General features: G+C 39.5%; 1 protein-coding gene across 6 annotated transcripts in view; it reads right to left on the reverse strand.

The window, feature by feature from the left end:
* Nucleotides 1–21,772, reverse strand: part of Cd47 (CD47 molecule) — a 52,079-nt gene that overhangs the window by 17,940 nt on the left and 12,367 nt on the right. For all 6 annotated transcript variants that reach the window (XM_013028543.1, XM_013028541.1, XM_013028540.1 and 3 more), the window contains exons 2-3: nucleotides 16,931–17,278; nucleotides 8,996–9,085 (exon numbers count right to left, since the gene is read on the reverse strand). In XM_013028543.1, coding sequence (XP_012883997.1) covers nucleotides 8,996–9,085; nucleotides 16,931–17,278 — 438 coding nt within the window. The remainder of the gene's footprint in view (nucleotides 1–8,995; nucleotides 9,086–16,930; nucleotides 17,279–21,772) is intronic.

Raw genomic sequence — 21,772 nt, forward strand, 5'->3', positions numbered from 1 at the left:
ACTTTTCCTTCAAATACACAGCTGTTTGCAACAGATTTATTAGTAAGTTCTACTTAAATGAAAGGAAGGTCTATGTTTCCTTCAGTGAACCATTTTATAAGGAATCTTTTAGCTTGTATTCTCTGTTCACAATTGCCACAGTTCACCAAGTCCCCCAGCAAGTATTGGGAAGGTATCTCACTGTTTGCTCAATTGCCAATTCTCTCAGTTACTCTACAATGCCACGGAACCGAATAATTACAAAGGCTTTTCACTGGTGACCTTTTCTTGTCCTTTAATAAATGGATTTAACCTCATTTATTATTAAGTTTATTAGAACATTAAACATGATAAAGAATATATATTCAAATAATTCCCCAAACACTTAACAACAACATAAAAATAATTTAATGTGGTCTTAACGCAGCTCTTATCAAATGTTTTGATTTTTTTGGCTGATTAGCAAGACAATATATATAATTTTTAACAATCTGCAGATTTATAAGGATTTTAACAAACTGGCTTTGAACCATGATCCTCAGATCTCAGCCTCCTGAGTAGCTAGGATTACAGGCGTGAGCCACCAGCACCCAGCTCTAAAATTATTGAAATCACTATAGAAATAAATGAGAAATAATGCTATTTATATTTTAACTAAAACCTATAACCTTAATGCTGCTGTATAGGAACATCAGAAGTCACAATATGATATTTTTGTGTTGTTTGGAGACAGGGTCTTGGTAAATAGCCTAAGTTGGTCTTCAACTTGTTATGTAAGCCAAGCTGGCCTCAAACATGAGATCTCCCAGCCTCTGCCTCCAGGGTGCTGAAATTACAGGAATGCATCACCATGCCTGGCACAATAGGCTGTTTTTTATATCAACAAATTAAGAATTTAATTTTTTTATTGTGAGAAAAATTTTAATTTTCCTGTCCCTCCTCCTCATCATCATTTTCTCTTTATTTTGTGCTATGACTGGGGATTAATCTCAGGACCTTGAGCTCGTTAAACTTTTTAAATCATGACTGGAGCTCTACCAATTATGAATTTTTTGCTAGTTATTTGGGGACAAGAATCTGTCAGATCTGTCTGCTCAGGATACCTTCAAACTGTGATTCTCGGATCTCAGCCTCCTGAGAGTGTTGTAGATGTAAGCTATCAATACATTGTGTTTTTCTTCTGCTTAAAAATGTGTTAGGTTCTTGTTCTACATAGATCTACTATGTAGCTACATTGTACCAGGCATTGTTATTGAACAAGAAGATTTTCTCCAACAATAATATGTTAGCACTCTCAAGCCACCTGACATCCACTATGGTGCACAAAAAAGGCACACACAGGCAGGCCCCATGCTCCTTACATTCATTCGAGTGGTTATTTAATGTTGTTTCTGTTGTGCAGGTGGGTGTGCATGAGTCAAAGCCAGTATTGGATATTCCTAGATGAAAGTCTGATCTAGTCTAAAAAAGGTTTCTCATGTAGTCAATCTTTCAAATTCATGTGACAAAGTGATGTTATGTTCCAATGACATGAATAGAAGAGTCATAATTCAAGATTGACCTGATTCCTTTATGACTGATACAGACCATACATAGGATAGAAAACAAGTTGTAGCTGATAAAAATGTAGTAAAATTACCAAACCAACATGCAGACAAAATCAGGTTTATCATGTTAAATTTTTATGATGCCCTAAACACTTGATTTGATAGGCTGACACAGGTCCACCTAAACTGTGGTCTACCTGGCAAAATCCCAAATCCCAGAATTCAGTATTGCTCAAAGACATGACATTCAGAAAACAGTAACTGAAGTGGTGGAAAGGCTTACCAGTGAGATAAAATGCGTGTCAGATTAAGAATAGATCATAAAGTACTGTTTTCTGATAACTGTAGAAAAGCAATTTAGAATCCTTTTGGAATCTATTGAGCTATAAACCAATATTATTTTCAATGTAGGATAAAGAACATCTGCTAACTTTTAAAATCACATTATAATCTCATTTAAAATATTATTTGAATTACAATTTTAAACGCTTAGCAGTCATTTAAAACACATATACACACAAATGAAGGCTTTGTGAAAATGCAATGCTAGAGAAAAGTGAATTGCCAATTAGAAACTCTCCTACTTGCCTTCTGGCAAGTAAAATCATTAAGAAACAAATCCTACCAACTTCTCTGATGAAACAATTTTATCAAAATGAATACTAAATAAACATCACATTCCCTGCCTATAGGACCTAGGAATAAAAACAACTAGGCTTTGGGTACTACGTATTTAAATATAAATGAAGAGCAATGAATTTTCGGATGAATTTTCCTTTCGGTCTGAAGTACTCTGGTCCTGTGGAAGGTTTCAGAGGAGTTAGGAGGTCTGGATTTGGAAAGTGCCGAGGAATGAGTAACTCCATTTCCATAAAAAGTTAAGTGTGACCTACAGTGGATAACTCCATAATGTACTTCCAGAATGTGACCGGTATGTGGATGGGACCAAAGTCAAGGCCATCAGGTAAGAGTTCACATTTACCTTGGTAACCTAAAGTCCTAATGCCAGAAGCCATCAACTAGGCCACAAAATGATCCACTGAAATAATGTTTATTGGATCGTTGTTACCTTCTTGGAGAGAAACCTCCAGTACAACCTAGTGTATGTCCTTACGTCCTCAGGAGAATCTGCTGTTGCAATTCTTTTAAATGTGATTTCAGGGCCAACTTTACTTGACAAGCTAAGCCTCACATCAGGACTTGAGACCATAGTAGAATCTCAAGGCTATTGTGATATTTATTTATTTACTTATTGATTGATTTTCTTAGTTACTTATTTTTTGGTTGTACTGGGGTCTGAACTTAGGGGTTCACATTCTACCACCTGAATCATGCTTCTAAGCCCTTTTTGCTTTTTTCAGATTGAGTTTTTTTTTTAGGGATGGCCTTAGACTAGGATCCTCCATATCTATGCCTCCTACACAGCTGGCATTACAGCTACGTTCCATCATGATCAGCTTGATGGCTGAGATGGAGTATTACTTACTTTTTGTTACAATCTTCCCAGTGTCTGCCTCCTGGGTAGCCAGAATTACAGGGATGAGCCACCATACCTGGCTAACAGAAATTTATTTCCTTCTACTTCCCAACAATAATTTTTATGGGAATATTTAAACACCTCTGAATAGTAACAAAAATCCTTGAATAATCCTGAGTTGGGATGCCAGAGTTGGAAGAAAAAATGAAAGATGTCTAGAATATACAACTTGAAATAAATCACAACCGTCCTTACTTTGCATGGTTCTGACATGCAGAAATCCTTGTGACTGTGGTTTAATTAAATAACATGAGTCACCCAAAATGCAGTCACCAAAATTCAGTCACCGAATAACGAAACTACATCAAGTACAGACTTTGTGCTATTTCTTAAGCCCACAAACTACTCCATGAACAGCAGAAGTGCAGTGTGCATCACAGTTACTGATGGGCCATGTCACTTCTTTTGAAGAATGCTGGTGACCAGTCACTGCATGTCTATTATTCAGTTCATGCACAGATAGCCAAGTGCACGGCCCTGTTATCTCCTTGCCTCCCAGCGATAATACATTATCAAAAGAGGAAACTGGGCAAGAAAGATGAAAGAGCAAAGAACTGATAAGTGAGAGTCGGTGGCTCCTGCCTGTAATCCTAGCTACTTGGAAGGCTGGAATTGGAAAGATCAAGATTCAAGGCCAAGCTAGGCAGCAAAACCCACAAGATCCTACTTCAACAGAAAGAAGCCTGGAGTGGGCGGCAAGAACCTGCCTTCTCAAACTACACGGGAGACTGAGATCAGGACAGTAGTTCCAGTGCAGGCAGAAACGTCCATGAAACTGCATCTCAACTCCCAAGAAGCTGGGAGGGATGGTGAGTGCGCATCATCCTAGCTACAACAGGATGCCCCAAATAGGTGGATTATTGACTAGGTGCATGTCCAGGCAGAAAGTGGAACTTCATCCCCCAAATAACTAGTACAATAAAGGGCTGGATGGGTGGCTTAGGAGTATAGCAGTAGCACATCTATCTAGCAAGTGAAAGACTTTCAGGTCAAACACTAGTACTGACTGCCAAAACCCCAAACCAAAAACAACCAACAAACTAACAGTAAAGAAGAAAGAATTCTGAGTGTGAAATCTGAATAGACTCTAAGTGGAGTCGCAGAAAATCAGCTACTGTGGGTAAGCGGACACTATTGCTATGTGGGAGCCTCTCAAGGCGCAGCCAGAGCAGCTCAGTGCAGGTGAAGTCACCAGCATGAATGAGGCCACTGAGAGGTGAATGACAAATAGAATGAAGCTATCCCAGAGGAAGTGACTCTAGCAAAGAAATCAAAAATCACAAGAGCCCAGCAAATCAAAGGCATTCCCAGACTGTTTTCATGAAGCTGAAAGAGCAAAGGGTAAACCACTGGCAGCGAATCCAAACTTAGGAAGTAGTCTGATAACTCACCTAGGTACAGAAACAATGATTGCCCTGTATCCAAAGTTATACAACAGGAATCCTACACTGTTTGAACTATGATTGAGAAAATTTCCCCCTGGTTTTAATGCTTTGATTTACTGTGGACTAAATATTAGTTTTCATTTTTTTATGTATTGACAAAGAGTTTATACAGCAATGTTTTCCAGTTCATTAGTAAACTGCAAAGTTTCCTTTTATGTAGACATGTTCATGATCTCAGTTTTATGCAAAGCAGCAAAGCTTTCTACATGCAACAAAAATTCAAGGAAAGGGAAAAAAGGAATAAAGGCCTATGACAGAGAGCTACAGAATATCAGCAAGCTCTTTTTCTCACTGGATCTCAACCTCTCAGGAGCTAGAGGACAAGGTGGGCAGCATTTGCAATTATCAGCCACCTAAATGACAGAGCCTGTTATGATATTACAGAATAAGAAAGAAGACCCTGCAAAGCAGCTTGGGACTTAATTATTGAAGTTAGTGTTAGTGGAGTGACAAACTCTGAGTCACTTCAATTCAGAACAAAAACAAAGTGTCAGAAAGCAACACTCTTGGTTCAGTTTCAGTATTTGATGCTGGTGATATGTGATTTATTTGCTAAGCAGCAAGACTTGTCTTAAATGTTTGTGAGCCTGAGGCAAAAATATTTAGTAACAGTTTCATTTTAAGAGAACTTTGTTTTCCAAATGTGGTCTGGGGCTTGCCAAGTACTGGCATGTTCCAGAGGCTGAGAAGTCCTCCCAGGCTTCTTCCTTCCTGAGACCCAATGCTAGGCACAGCTCCAGTGTGAGGAAAGGCTTCTCAAAGTAAGGACTTGATTTGCTCTCTTTAGGGAAATTTTAGCCTAGCAAAGGACTAGCTTTCCTACTGGACCACAAAGACATGTAGAGCTAGTAAAACCACTGAGAGAAAATGGTAGCCAAGAACGGTCATAAATAGTGGTCAGGAAAAGTTCAGGAGAAATAGATATCTCCAAAGATGCCTAGACCATAACCAGGATGTGTTTGTGTAAGACGAGAGGTGCACCAAAAGAAAAGTTCGATCCTAATCAGGCACCAGACACACGGGTCTCCTCCGCTATGAGGTTTGACATGTGAGGCAAAGCCAGAGGTGGCAATGTGGCTCACTTCCACACAGCAAGCATTTATCCCTGAGCCCAGCACTGTGCCAGTAGAATAAAGAAACAAATAAGGTCAACACTCGGCTCTATCACTAACAGCTGCATCCATTCATGGTTGTATTCACATGGGGCAGGCAGGACAGAACAATGGTAAATAGCACTTGCAAACCCCAGGACTACAGGAAAGAGTTGTGTGACTGCATCAGTTTCTTGTCTACAAAATGGGAATAACTATAGCACCTGCTCCCAAAGAAATGAATGTGAGGTAAGGTGTAGAGCAGATGGCATTGGTGCTTATCCATCAGAGAGCTACCCTCGCAATCGTCACCTTTAAATGTGAATCCAGGCAGCAAAAATCAAGTATAGAGGTTCTGCTTCTACACACAGAAGCCACATTTACTTGTTTTAAGACGAGTCAGGATAAAAATTTCCATCAAAATACTTTTTTGGTTCATAAACACATTCCTTGAACTATGAGTGGTAGAAAAGCTACAAAAAAATTCAAACTCACCAAGACAAAAGTGGAAATTAAAATAAGATCTTTTCTCACCCAGAAAATCAGCAAAGGATTTAGAAGTGTGACTCGGTCAGGACTGTGAAGTGAAAGGCAGGTACACTTGTGTGCAGTCCTAGTAATGACACAAAGGTTCTGGAACACGCTGTGGGAGTATCTAGTGGCTTGAAACATCATTGCTGTCTCTAGCTCACACACCCTCAGTGGAGTTACTTTTAGAGTATCAAATGGATTGGAAACCATTTTAACACTCATCAAGGTGAGCTAAGTAATCATAACAAGAAAAATGGGGAGGTACAAGTACATAAGTCGAGAATCCATTTACCATTTTCTTTTTTTTCTTTTTTAAAGGAAACAAGAACAGAAAAAGAAACAAAAGGAAGTAGGAAATTCACTAGATGATATCAATAGTTTATTTCTAAGTATAGAGACTCTAGATGATATTTTTTCCTGTAACTTTCTAGATTGGACAATCTGTTCTAAAGTGATACGCATGGCTTGCCCTCAGTGTCTGTTAGTTCCGTACCAATAGATTCAATCTCGAGTAAATTGAAATATTAAAAATAAAAGATATATATATATGTAGCACATGTAACAGAGTTTTCTCCCTGTCCTTACTTACTAAATAACATAAAATAACTAATATGTGTAAAGCATTTACACTTCATGAGGTACTGAAAGTAATCTATAGATGTTTGAAACACACAAATGGATATGTAGGTTAATGGAATGCTGTGTATTTTATACAAGTGAGATCCTGGAATCAACTCCCATCAATACACAGAAAATACGTTACTTTTTGGTTTGTGCCAGTAATGGAGCTTGAATTCAGAACTCAGCCAGGGTGCTTGTTCCTTAGCTTTTCCCTCAAAGTTAGTATTCTACCACTTGAGCCACACCTCCACTTCTGATTTTTTGCTGCCCTAGTGGATTTTGAACTGCGATTATAAGATGTCAACCTCCTGAGAAGCTAGGATTACAGATGTGAGCCACTGGAGTCTGGCCTGTATTAATTTTTTAACTCAGGAAAAATGTTCAAGTTTACTTTGCAAAAAATGTAGCCACATTTTTCAGTCTACCAAATACAATGTCATTAATGATAATGCCAGGATCAGTAGATTTGTTCTACTAACCCAATCAAATCACGTGAATGTGAAATAGTTTTATGATCTTAACAAAAAGGCTGCTCTGTCAGGCACTGATGGCTGGTGCTTATAGTAGTGGCTACTCAGGAGATTATCTCCAATTAACCAGGAAGAAGTCAGAAGTAGAACTGTGGCTCAAGTGGTAGAGTGCCAGCTGTGAGGGTAGAAAAAAAAATCCAAGTAAAAGCTGGGGGTCATGAGTGCAAGTCCAAGTATAGCACACATACACATAAAAAGCAGTTCCCTGCCTAACGTTTTAGCCCTTAGAGCTCTGGCTTCTCCAGTATAGTAAAAAAAAATATCTCCTTAACACTGATGATGACTGAGCAGACCCTAGTGTTTACCAATCCTTTTCTTCAAATACAAGGCTTACAGACATCCTAAGGTAACTTCTGAGGAAAGGCTAGATACTATCTTGAAGGTAATATTTTGAAATGTCTTGGCAGTTGCCACTATCAGCCTTTTTCCCCCCTTTTTGCATTGTAGACTCAGGTTGAGAATGTATCTGGAAAGAGTATTTCCAGAGTGCTGTACATTGATTTAAAAAGCTCCAAAAATACATCAGCCATCTCTCTTCCATTTCTATGTATCACTGAGGATGCACACAGCTTCTACTCCCAATGAAAGGAAACTTCTTTTATTTACAACAGGCCCATCCACTATGGTGTTCACTTTCCTAAAGATTGCAGAATAAATTAAATCAGCTCCATTTACTCCTTGCCTGTATGGTTGTTTTCTGGCCTTCAATGTCTGCTTCAGGAAGCAACAGCCAGTGTACAAATACATCTGATATTGTAAAAGTTTAAACTGACACCTCAGTACTTCACTAATTAATCTATTTCCTTTACAAACTTAGAAATATGGCTGAGTATAAACATTAACCCCAAAATGCATGGAATGATTTACCTTCTGATAACAATTCCAGACTGCTGGTACTATATCTGGTAGAGCATGGACATTTGCCCTCAGGGTTTGGCTAGATGACTATCTTGGCAAATGGAGATGAAAGAACACAGCTCTCCCCAGCTGCATCAAGGATTAGCATGATGAAACAGGGGCCTTTCCACAGGTGAACAGAAGTCTACGAAGAAAGTCACTCTGGGAAGCCAGGCTAGGGGCATCCTAAAGCACCAGAGAATCCTCACTCAAGCCAAGCCCTGCATACTATCTCTGTGCCAGACAAGACGACACATGTAAGTTTGAAAATGATGTGCGGGCTTAAGGTTTCCAACATGTACTCTTTTACTTTCTTTTTCTTCTTTTTGGTGCCGGTATTAGGGCTTGAATTCAGGGCTTGAGTACTGTCCCTGAGCTTTTTCACTCAAGGCTAGCACTCTACCACATAAACCATGGCTCCACTTCCAGCTTTTTGCTGGATAATTGGAAATACAAATCTCACAACCTTTCCTGCCGAGGGTGGCTTCAAACCGAGATTCTCATATCTTCACCTCCTGAGTATCCAGGATTACATAAGTAAGTCCTTTGTGGCCAGACCACCATTTGTGCTGCATAGATGAAATGGAACAGCCACTTATCAAAAAGTCACCTTCTTTAGGAGATCAGTGGACTTCAGCAAACTACAGAATACTACATGCTTCCAGAAGACTATTAACATTCCAACTGCACATTCCTATTTATTACAATAATCGCATCCTAACACAATGAACTTACACAGAACATTTCAGGCACATTGCCTGCTAGAAATAACAAGTTCATCACCAAACACAAATGAAAAATAGAAATAAATACTTACTTAAAAGACCAAACTGTCCCCAGAACAGAAGTATAGCCAAAATTGGGAAAATAACAATGAGAATATTTTCATTTGGAGAAAACCAGGAAACTGAGGAGAAAGAACAAAAATCACCATTAGTGTTGAGTATAATCACTTTAAATACTGATAAGGGTCTCAAATACATTTTTCTTTATATACAGGAAAGGCTCACTAAACCTATGGGTTTAGTTTGCCCTCTCTCTCTCTCTCTCACACACACACACACAGAAAACCAATTACACACACACACACACACACACACACACACACACACACACACAGTACTCATATAATAACTGTTCCTTAGGCTACCCAAAGCTGCAATTACCTAAGTATTTCTCACCCCATTTCTCCACCCCGCATGTCATGAAGGACAGCACAGTACAGCAGCTGGGAATAAAATTCTACAGCCATGCTGCCCGAGTGTGAAACTTGACTTTTTGCACAATCTGCAGCTGAACACACCTCTGATGTTCAGTGTCCTCAGGTGCTACCCAGAAATAACAACCTCCACCTTGAAGGACTCTTGGAACTTGGACATGGTTAACATAGCCTACGGTTTAAAACAAAAGTGGGCTCTCACCAAGTCACTAATAACTGAAAGTATTACTCTGTGCTGGATGCTCAATATTAAGTGCCCAGGTTACCTCTAACACTGAAGTGTGTCTGCAGCAATGGACAGGGGACACAGAGTGAGCTTTTGGGACCACTGTGTCCCTCCCCTTACTCTGAGTAAGACCAAGAGAGATGAGCTCCACTATCTTTCAACCTGTCTCTGAAACAGATGATTTATTTGTGAATAATTAGGCTTCAGAAACACTCATACAAATATGAGAGGGGTTAGCTTATTAAGGAACTGTTGTAAAGTGGGTCATATGTTACTCATAGAGTAAAATAGATCTACATATCTAGTATAAAGGAAATTGTGATTTTAAGACTTCAAATAAGATTTGTTGAAACTTAACACAATACGTTTAATTCCATCTCATAAGCCCTTAAGGCTGTATGAGATTTCTTCTCTAACAACAAAGCCAAGTACATGCACTGGAACATCTACCTGGGCAGGGGAGATGTACTCCCTGAAGCTTCCCTTTGGACACAGTCCTGAGCAAGTACTGCTGTTGAAAATCCCCCTCTCCCTTCAATCCTTCCCTTCCCTGCCCTCAGCATCAGCCTGGGAGGAGCTCCATGGGGTTTCAACTCGATAATGACAGCCATGTATTTCCCATACAAAGTGTATGATGTTAAATCCAGTAAATGCTCACATTATAAATTTTATTGTGGTGATATTAGCTTTTCAGAATCTGCCATTTTGCCCTGCCCAGAACAGAGACCCACCGTGTTTGCTGGTAAAGATTACAATAGTCAGAAGATGTTGAGCAGATGAATAAAATGATTTTTTGATGCTCATATGATGACTATCTATACAGACAGAGATGTTCTTAGATATTCTAAATCAATAGCTTAATTTCTAGCTTCATTACTGGACGCCATCCTGTAAAAAACAACATCTACTCGGTACAGCCTAAAACTAATCAGGGAACGTTTTTACTTGAGACTTAGGTTTTCATAACCAAAACTCAAAACCTCCATGACCTAATAACTCTGCTTAATCAATTTATTTCTACTTATCCACTTCTTCTGTATTTTGCTTTGAGTTGTCTCCTCTCAAATCCTCATAATAATGAGAACTCAAAGATGAGGAAACAGAGGCAGGGGGAATTGAGAACTGTAAGGATCATATGCTTTCATATTCCAAACTCATTCTCATTATCCTCCTCTTAACTCATCCACCAACCTCTCCTCTTAGTTTCCTCATTTCATAGTGGTGACTCCATTTCTCCAGTCACTCATTTTCTCTCACATCCACACCTATTTGGGTTGGTTCTACCTTCAGCCAGTGTCTGATCTCATATTCAAGATGTGTTGACAGTGAAATATCTTTTCACTGACTTCTCACCCTACACAATGAAACAGTCTTGGGATGTATTAATAGAAACCTATGAACCAATGATTTTTTCCACTCTAGCCCATCATACAATTTTTTATTCAACCAATGAGCATTCATTGAAAATCTACCACAGGTAGGATCTCCTCTAGGTAACCAGTGAGTGAGCAATAAGTGGCCCTGAACTCCAGGTGGTGTTGGAGTGGAAAAACAGACCCTGGAAAAAGACCCCAGGGGGGAGAACTGGAGATGAGTCGTGGGTAAAATGGATTTAGCCAAACGAAGAACAGTTCAAAGAGCCAGATGATGGCCACTGTGTCTGGAATTTAGTGATGCGGGATCAGGCGGTGAGGGTACGCTGGAGCAAGATTGTGTTGGATCTTCACAGCTTGTTCAGAGGATTTGGGTTTTATTCTAAGAGCAGTGATAAGTGACTTCAAAGAAAATTTGGCAGTCATACAGAGAATGGATCACAGAGAAGCAGGACATGTCAGAAAGTAATGACAGAAATCACCTTGAGAGGTAGGAGGATGTCACCAACAAATGCTGCCCTGAGTTCAGTTTTATGTGTAATATTTAACGTTGCAACAGAGAATTGCTCAAAAGAAGGAAGTCCAGAATTGGGATCCAGAAACCAGCAGCAATAGTTGAAATAATTGCAGACTTTACCCTAGACAAGAATAAACTTGAGAGACATACAGAAGCCCTCCAGTGAGTGAGAATTACAGGATAACACATTCTAGCTGGGCATCAGGAAGACCTGGACCTACCTGATAATAGACCAAAACCTTGAGACTTTACAGTGTCTGTTCATGTCAAGTGTGTAGGTAACAACTTGGAATGGCCAATGGCCTAGGATGTGGTGAGAAAAGTAATTGACAAAGAAGAAGACCAGATGGCTACTGGATGGCTTCCAGATTCTATGGAAAAATGATAAGAACTAGAAGAGGATATTTCAATGAGACAAAAGTGTGACAAAATATTGTTGTCTAAGGGATTCTTAGCTGCAGCTCATCAAAATCATGTGAGGGTTTACTCAAGCTTCATACATTCTCCCCTTTAATGACCATGCCAGGATTACCTGATGGGAGTTAAGAGGAGTGGTGGATGATTGTGAATCTTAGTTTCACACTTCCATTAGGAGAGGTGCGGGGTGGCCGTGAATCTCAGTTTCAGATCACTGCTAGTTTATCTCTTACCACAATGTATAACCTTTCTCTCTAATTTGTCATGGTAGGAAAAAAAATTGAGAAGTATGGAATTGTATATTTAAGAATCAACTGAGGGACTGGGAGTGTGGCTTAGTGGTAGAGTGCTTGCCTAGCATGCATGAAGCCTTGGGTTTGATTCATCAGTACCACATATACAGAAAAAGCCAGAGGTAGCACTGTGGCTCAAAGTGGTGGAGTGCTAGCCTTGAGCGAAAGAAGCTCAGGGACAGTGGCCAGGTCCTAAGTTCAAGCCCCAGGAGTAGCAAAACAAAAAAAGAATCAATTGAGCTAGATGTGGTTGTACATGGCTCCAATCACAGACAGGTGGTTGAAGCATGGGACCTATTGTCAAAAACAAACAAACCGAAAACAATAACAAAAAGGAACCATTTGAGATGCTGGGATGGGATCCCTATGTTTCATATAAAACCACTCATATGTCTATTAAGCTGTTGATTTGTGATGAAGTATTGTCAGATGATATTAACTCGTATTCTCTCACGGGAGCACGAGACACAATACTTCTGTAAGATCCCTTTCAGCTCTGAATTTCTATGGGAATAAGAAAATAAATTAAGCACAAAATGGCTGAAGAACAGTCTAAGATATATTTCCTCCTCAGGATTAGGCAATGTAATCATAGCTACTCACATTCGTATTCTACCCAAGCAGGGACAACAACTCTGCCCTCCCACTCCCCAAGCTCCTACTCCCCAATTATTCCAAGCTCAGGACCTCTCAATTCTTTTTGTCTGAATTATAATAAGACAACTTAAAAAGATAAATGGATGTCTCCAATCAACTATGTCTCTCCTTATGCAAACCTCCGCTAATATAGCCAAGACTCGCCTTGTGTCCTTACTCTCCCATTTGTGAGACTGAATATGCTAGATTTTTTTTTTGGGGGGGGGTCTGGTCATGAGGCCTGAACTCTGGGCCTGGGCGCTGTCCCTCAGCTCTTCAGCTCAAAGCTAACACACTACCACTTGAGCCACATCACCACTTCTGGCTTTTTTCTTTTTGCTTATGTTGTTGAGGAATCGAACCCAGGGCCTCAGGAATGCAAGGTAAGCACCACCTTCCCAGCCCAATATGTTGGATTTTTTTCCGGGAGTATTTTGTATCACCTGGAACAGTGTGTTTCCTGATGTGATTAAGACCTCTAGTTAGTTAAAGTTCAGAAAGAGAGGTTATCTTTCAGGAAGAGAAAGTTGGCCCAACCAGGTAATACTTGCAATGAACCTGGACCCTATCTGTAAAATAAATTGTTAAAAAAATCAACTCAGGCCCAAAGTTCATGCCCTAGGACTGGCAAAAAAATGGCTGTAAAATAGTGACAAGTGATCATGGCAAGGACAGAAAAACTAGACTACTTTTACTATGGAATGGCACTCCGAATCACTGTTCAATCTCTTTAAAAACACGAAGCATGTACTTACTATTTAACACAATAATCACACACACATAGGTTCTGATCACAGAGAAATAGAATACATCTAAGCAAAAACCTGAACACAATTGTTTAAAACACAATTTGTCAACCCCAAATTGGAAATCATCAAAGTGACCTGCAACAGGCATGTGATACACTAACTATGATAAGCCCACACCATAGATTACTATTCTGCAGGAAAAACAAAAAACAAAAACAAGAATGAGCCAGAAATAAAACAAGAAAACTAATGATTATCTATTGCTACTTGGTTAGATCTCAAAGGCATTTGCCGAATGAGAAATAGGTCATCTATTGTACAATGTCATCGATATTTTTGAACAATGAAATGACAGATACGGAGGACAAATCAGTGCTTTCCTGGCTAAGGGTAGGTGAAGTTGCAGGGAGGGGGTTCTAAAGAGTTAGCATGAGGCCGAGGTGGTGCTGACAGAACAGCTCAAAATCCTAAGGCAGTAGTGGTCACACAAATACAGACACACAGAAGTGACACACATTGTTAACTTCCCAGTTTTGACCCTGCTACAGTTGTGTAAGATGTGACCATTGCAGGAACTAGAGGAAAGGCACACAGCACTTGTTTTTGACTCTTCCTGTGAAATAATTATTGTAAAACGATGGGCATAAAGCCATGTCTCACACCTCTTGTAGAATTCTCTGGAATAAGTAAAATTTTTTCATTTTAATGGTCCTTCCAGAAGTAAACCTATCTCTTATTTCCATAGGGTATTTAGAAAGCAAAGAAAGATAAAAAACAATTACATACAAAATTATAAAAGTTGTCTTTATCTGGGCTACAAGCATTCCCTCTCTATACATCTTCATTGTATGGTCTGGCTGTTTAATTCTCTTTTTTTGGGGGGGGGTCTGGTCGTGGGGCCTGAATTCTGGGCCTGGGCACTGTCCCTCAGCTCTTCAGTTCAAGGCTAGCACTCTACCACTTGAGCCACAGCTCCACTTCTGGCTTTTTTTTCCTGCTTATGTGGTGCTAAGGAATTGAACGCAGGGCCTCATGCATGCAAGGCAAGCTCTTTACCACTGAGCCACCTTCCCAGCCCTAATTCTCTTATTTTTTATTAGCAGTCCCTCACATCACCTCCCAAGTCACCAATCCCCATGTCTTGTTCTTTCAGTCCCTTGAGACTGCAAGGTCTCTAACCAAACTTCCACTAGAGGTAAGAATGTCTCCCTCTAGCCATCCTAGTGTATATAGCTGACGGATTAGAACCCTCCTCAAAGGGACATGTTTAAGAGCGTTCCTTGACCCAAATATCAATGGTAGTAATATAATGTGAGTGACACTTCTGAGCAGAGAAGCCTTCCAAATTCTCCTTGTCTATTGGTCTGCCCCTATCCATTTCTCAATCTTCCAATATTGTATTCCAGGAAGCTTCAGCAATTTGCTAGCTGATAAAATAAATATCCTAGGAAAACAAACAACATTTTCAACACACACACATAGGTTTGCCAAGAATTTCCACAGGAAGGATCTCATTTGCTGCCTGGATTCAGTAGATCATAAAACCAGCTGCACTTTCATCCTCAGTTCATGATGAGGCCACTCAGTGTAGTAACTGCTTGGGATCAGATAGGTGAATGGGTTAAGTTGCCAAAAAGAATATGTTATTCAGAACTCCTGCTTCAAGACTCAAGCTATGTCAAAATATTTCACCAAATTAAATTTAAATACCAATTCCCAATCTGCAAACAGACATTTTATAACAATAAAAGCCAGGACAGAAGAAAACGAGATTACCCAACTGAACTATTCTAGAACCTAGAGAATCTTGGTTCTCAAAGTATGGTCAATCGCAAGACCAGTAATCCCTGGTGACTCTAAACAGAGCTTTAAAAAAGTCAGAATGATGCTGGGCGCCGGTGGCTCACGCCAGTAATCTTAGCTACTCAGGAAGCTGAGATCTGAGGATTGAGGTTCAAAGCCAGCCTGAGCAGGAAAGTCTGTGAGACTCTTATCCCCATTTAATTACCAGAAAACTGGAAGTGGCGCTGTGGCTCAAGTGATAGAGTGCTCACCTTGACCTGAAGAGTCCAGGGACAGTGCCTAGGCCCAGAGTTTAAGTCCTTCTCTCCCCCCACAAAAAAGTCAGAATGTCCTTGTGTATGGTATATGGTTTAAGCTAGCACAGGATGAAACAAATATGAAGGAAAACTTCAGCTAATATTGTTGCTTTACCAACTCACCAACCCTTAGTTTACAGAGGGTAGATTCAGTGTGTAACACCAAGCCAATGCCCAGTTCAGTTGGATTCCTAGTCCTTCTCCTGTATCTTGGTTAAGGAAAAGAACACCAAGAGAAAGGATTAGCCCAGAAGCCTCCAGGAATCATCACAATAACCTCATCTTTAATCTCCTGTTCCTCCATCCGTTCCCTGTACCGGGAGTTGGACTTCCACAACCCTCACCCAGTTTTTGTTTAATTTGCTTTACACAAAGCAAAACAAATTAAAATTGAAAGTGGTTAACTGAAAAGAGGCCCAAAAGTTACTTTTGATGGCATCAATGGAAATACAGAGTAGATTACCCAGGATCCAGCAACCAAACAGAAGAGTCCTCAGCTCAAGAGTTTGAGAACCACAGGATATACAAATGAACAAACCTTCAATAGATTTTATTGTGAAAGCAGAGGAGCAAATAAGATAGAATTCATGTTAAAGGGGTGCTAATTACTGCATCAGCACTTACTGTTAACAGTGTGCTTTTAGGTTCAAAGGAGTTTCTAGTTCCATTTTGCTTACTTTCTAATAGTGTCAGATGTAGCAGGAGAAATAAAAAGGAATGTCCATAGAAATCTTCCTATCTTCCTTAAGTCTATTTTCTTTGTGAGGACAGAATACTGGGTGGGAGCTTTACTTTGGCTCATGGTTCTTTTTTTTAAACTGTATTTTTTTTGTCTTTTCTTTTTTGGTACTGGGGATCGAACCCAGGACGTTGCACTTGCTAGGGAAGCGCTTTGCCACTGAGCTACATCCCAGCCCAAGGCTCATGGTTCTTAAGCTGAGAAGTCAGAGACTGGCATCAAATCTGTCCAGCTCTAAAAGCCTTGTGTTGCCTCATCACATGGAGAAGGACAGAATAGGAAGCCAGTGCATAGCACAGGGGTGGGGGCTTGCTTTACAACACCCCCCCCCCGTATGACTTACTCATTCCCTTGAGAAAGGCTTAACTGTCTCAATGATGTAACCACCTCTTCCAGGCCCCGTTTCCCCAAACTGCCACAGTGACATTCAAGTTTCAATACAAGTTTCAAAGGGGATAAACAATCTCCAAACGACATCACTTACCAACACGATACTTTAGTTCCACAACTGTTTCGCCTTCTCTACTTAATTCTGTTACTTCACATGTATAGTTTCCTACAACGGCATCAGCCTTATCCAACTTCAAAGATGCATCTCCTTTGATTAATTCTGAGACCGAGATTTTGGCACTAGAAAAGTTGCTATCTGCAGTAGAATTGTTTCGGCTGCCATCATAGATGAAAATGTATGTTCTGTTGAATTTCCACTTCACAAACATTTCCCCAGGGTTTTGTGCTCCCACGTTAGTGACAAAGCACGGGATGACAACGGTTTCATTGCAACTGGTGTATTCTACTAGTCTGGTCTTATCGAATAGTAGCTGAGCTGAACCTAGAAAGGATAAAAACAGAAGTATTTCATTAATTATGACAAGAGTATAAAGGTTGAAACTACAAACATGACAATACTATAAAGATATGTACCATAAATCATAGGTGTGTTCAAATCCTTAAGATGAAGAACAATGCTTCAATTGTTCCTTCAAACAAGCCATGTAGCAATGACCAAGGTCAACAAGGGAAAAACAAAAATGAATTCTTAGTAGCAAGGATTGTAGATGTGAGCCATCAGTGCTGGACTTCTAATTATTATTATTAAATAAAGATTGCAATCATCAGTGTTACTATATGTAATGAAATAATATTATGATGATGTTAGAACAACTGGCATTTTTGATCATTAATTTTCCTTACTGTACTGTCTTAAATTTGGTGATTTGAAGGATCATATAATACCAAAAATGCATTAAATGTATAGATAGTGATTCAAAAGGCAGCAACTTGGGAAAATGTCATTATTTGGGAAAAGAGAAAACAGAAATCTCACAGTAAATGCTTTCATTGAGGTCTGCATAGCAAACAGTAAGATTTTACTGTTCATTAGCTTCAAAGATTAAAAAAAATCATTCCATATTAACATGCACAGCTGGTAGACAACACTGTAACTTCCTTATCATTCTCAGACATAGAAACTATACATTACCATGAATCTTGGAAGTAAACTCAGCAATTGTGTTAGAACATGCAAGGTATAGCATCTAGCTTTGAAAGCTCTGAAGTAATCATTTCTGCCTACTGATATAAGTCAGAAAAATACTGTCCTTACCATGGAAATATTTGAACAGAAAAGCAAACTAAAGCATTATATTCTGTTCAACTTCTATATACTTCTTCTAAATAGAACTTGTTAAACTGATATGAAATTTATCTCTTCCCTCATGTTGCATTTCAAAAAAAAAAAAAGGTGGCCAGTTCTACTGTAGTTTATATACAAAGTAAGTCAGATGAATCAAATCACATCTTTCCACCAGGATGAAAACTCTTGAGAATACTAATAAGAAAAAAATATTCTCTGTGGCTATTTCCCTACTGCAAAATATATAGCAACAGATGTTTGGTATACAAGTCTTACAAAGGATTACATACAATTGAATGACATTTTCCCAGCTCCATGTTTTACTGAGCTACAGGCAATTTCCAAAGGTAAATTAGAGCTGTTTCTTCCTCTCTGAAACCTGAACCACTCAGAAAACCAAGGATTAAGTTGAAACCAAGAGCACATACATACTAATACGGTTTGGGAGGAAGGAGGGTTCTTCATCAATGACAGAAATTACCAGCATTATAGAAAACAGGATGAGTAACTAAATATAAGCACTCACCATTCAACTACAATGCACAAGAATGTGGAGAAACTCTAGTTGTCCACATTATTTAGTCATTTAGCAACTCTTTTCTCTAAGTAGGTAGTTGACAGTTTCCTTCAAATATAAATAGGACATTAACTTAGGTAACAGCTCATCTTTAAGATCTCTTCCTTCTAGCTGGGTTCTAGTGGCTCATGCCTGTAATTCAAGCTAATTGGGAGGCTGAGATTTGGAGGATTATAGTTCAAAGCCAAGGACTTTTTAAACAGAAAAGTCTTTGAGAGTCTATGTCCAATTAACTAGCAAAAAAACTAGAATGGAGCCATGGCTTATGTGGGAAGTCACACACCAGAACAGAAAGCTGAACAATGTTGAATCCCTGAGTTCAAACTGAAGTACTGATGAGAGAGAAAAAGAGAGAAACACACACACACAATTTCTTCCTTCTATATATAAACTGTAATTAAAATCACAGACATGGGATGTTTGCATTCAAGGAATAGTTATTGTTCAATAAATACCCATTGAGTTGAAGCACTCAATACAAGAATGCACAATGGAATACAATTTGGACCACGGTCAAAAACCTCAGGTAAAAATCATAGTACTGCCTTTTTCTGGTATCAACATTAAGTGATTCCCTTTTCTATGCTATGATTTACTCTATTAGTAAAAGGATCAGAACTGAACACTGGGTGACACCCTAGACCCACAATAAGCACCCTAAGAAAAAACATACAGGCACGCATGCACTTGCCTATACTTGCAACATTCCTAAGCAATGCTATGTTATAAAAACATAAAGCCATACTATAACAACTAGGCAATGTGGCACTTAACGTAATGTTCTGGACCTTCTCTGACTGAGCCAAATTCATATACTTCTGAGGACTTGCTGTTTGAATCCGCCTATGGGCATCCAGCTTATCTCTTTTTATTTCTAACTACCCAAATAGAAAGAAGCCCCAGGCAAAACCTGGACTTCCAATTGTGCTCTCCAAAATCTTGGAGTTGTGAATTATTTCCCCTGAGAGAAGAATTGAGATAGAGAAACTAGCGTGCGCAAGGGGAGATGGCGTTGGAAGCACAAAGGAAGGCAAGTGGTGGGAAATACAGTGAACGCTTTTGAAAGGGGCAAACACATTCGGCTGGATGTCCCGTCGGTGGGGTGGCCGAGTGCGCACTAACAGATGCTTAGGAAGTAACTGCTTTCTCTGAAGGCCTGGATCCTCTCCCACTGGCCACTCAATCTGGACTCTTAGGATTTTGTAACGTGTTGAAATCTAAAGGTGATACAAATGATTAGTATCCACAGAGATACAAATTTTACTTCTGCACTGTCTTCCTTCCAGGGGAAGAGGATTCCAAAACATGTTTTCATTTTACTGCCTTGAGGCTATTGACTAATTTTGTATCCATGAGTAAAATTCCTTTCAGCATTACTGCTTGCCTATAAATGTGTCTGCTCTTCTAAGTTCCCAGTAAGATGGTTTTTTTTTCTTCCTGCTGGTTTGATCTTTAATTAAGGTCTGAAATCAAACTCTCCACAGGTTCATTTTATATTTGTATGAGTCATTTCAAAATGTAAAGATTATTTTGTATGGGCAATTTAGAAATTATTCTTTAGTTAAGCCACAGTGAAGCTCCGTCATTCTATCAAACTTTCTGAGGAGGCTCAGAGGAAGAAGTGGCTGGCAAACACTCCAAAATGTCACAACTTCTCCTCAAAAACGAAATGTTCTAACGGCTAGAGAAAGAACTAACTGCACTGCATTATTTCTCCTACTAAAAAGATTCCACGAAGGAAGCAGTTTAAAATAAGTACTGTTAAAAAAAACTGAAAGTAACACTGACTTGGATATAACTTGAATAACCTTTACCCTAGTAATTAAGTAAGTAAGGGTAGTCCAAACATGATATTACTTAGAACTTCATTCACTAAAATTGTGTTATTTAAAAACAAAAAACAAAAACAAAACTACTCAGTAGCTGAAGGGCACAGTGGCTTTTGCTTGTAATCCTAACTACTCAAGAGAGTAGTGGGGAGGATTGTGCTTTGAGGCCAGCCTCCGCAAAAAGTTAATGAGACTCCATCTCAGCAAAGCAGCCAGTTGTAATGACACACGTCTGTAAGACCTGCTACTTGGGAGGCACAGGTAGGAGGCTATCCTAAGCAAAAAGCATGAGCCACTACCTAAAAACTAAACTAAAATCCAAAAGGGTAAGAAGTGTGGCTCAAGTAGTTGAGTACTGGAAAATTAAAACAAGAATGACAAAACCCATCAACAAAACTCAGACCTTCTAAGTACTACAGCCTGACTGATGCTTCCTGAGGAAACAGCAAAGGGAAGGAAAGATGGGAAATGCTGGAGTAAACAAAGAACCACAGATAACACACACAAGAAAATGCCCAATAAACAAGATACACTGAGAACAATCTGAATCAGATTATAAATTTAACCAGGAATTATGCCAGAGTTACAATAAAAATCAGCAAATTAAAAAGCAACACTGTATTCTATCAAATGCCCAAAAGTATTAGCCCTGGGGAGTTCCATGAACACAGAGGACCAACACTACCTATCCCAAACCACAGCCTCACCCAGCTGCGGAGCTGCACAGAGGACCCATCCTTGTGTCACAGCACCCACGCTCAGCTCAGAAATTGAAAAGCACAACCAACATTTGCTGGGAATGACTGATATGAAACACAATGACAGAATGGGGGAGACATGATGGAAAAATATCTGAGAATCATCTTTCAAGAACCTCTGAATTCTCATACGAGAAACGATGAGAGCGTACACAGCACAAAACTATAATGTTGTCCTCTGCATGAACCGAGTGCTGTGGATGGGCAAAAGGTATCTGTTTCACAGACTTCTGAGAAAGTGATGTTGGTGCTGGGAACAACAGAAGGTTGTGCTCCCCATGTGCTGTGTAAATTCTGTCTCCATTTGAACAGCTCTTAAACCACTCTCCTTCTTCCTCTCCTCTCCTGTACTTCCTAGGAGTCCTCCCCTTCTCTATTTCCTACTTCATTCTTTCAGTAGAGAAGTCAGAAGCTTCCAACACTTCCCACCCACAACTTACCTGCAACCATAGCTGTTCACACTGCTTTTCCTACTTCCCAGCAATGAAACTGACCCACCTGAGAGCTAGTGTCCATGTCTACCTCC

Source organism: Dipodomys ordii, unplaced genomic scaffold (assembly GCF_000151885.1).
Source record: "Dipodomys ordii isolate 6190 unplaced genomic scaffold, Dord_2.0 Scaffold111, whole genome shotgun sequence".
Taxonomy (NCBI): domain Eukaryota; kingdom Metazoa; phylum Chordata; class Mammalia; order Rodentia; family Heteromyidae; genus Dipodomys; species Dipodomys ordii.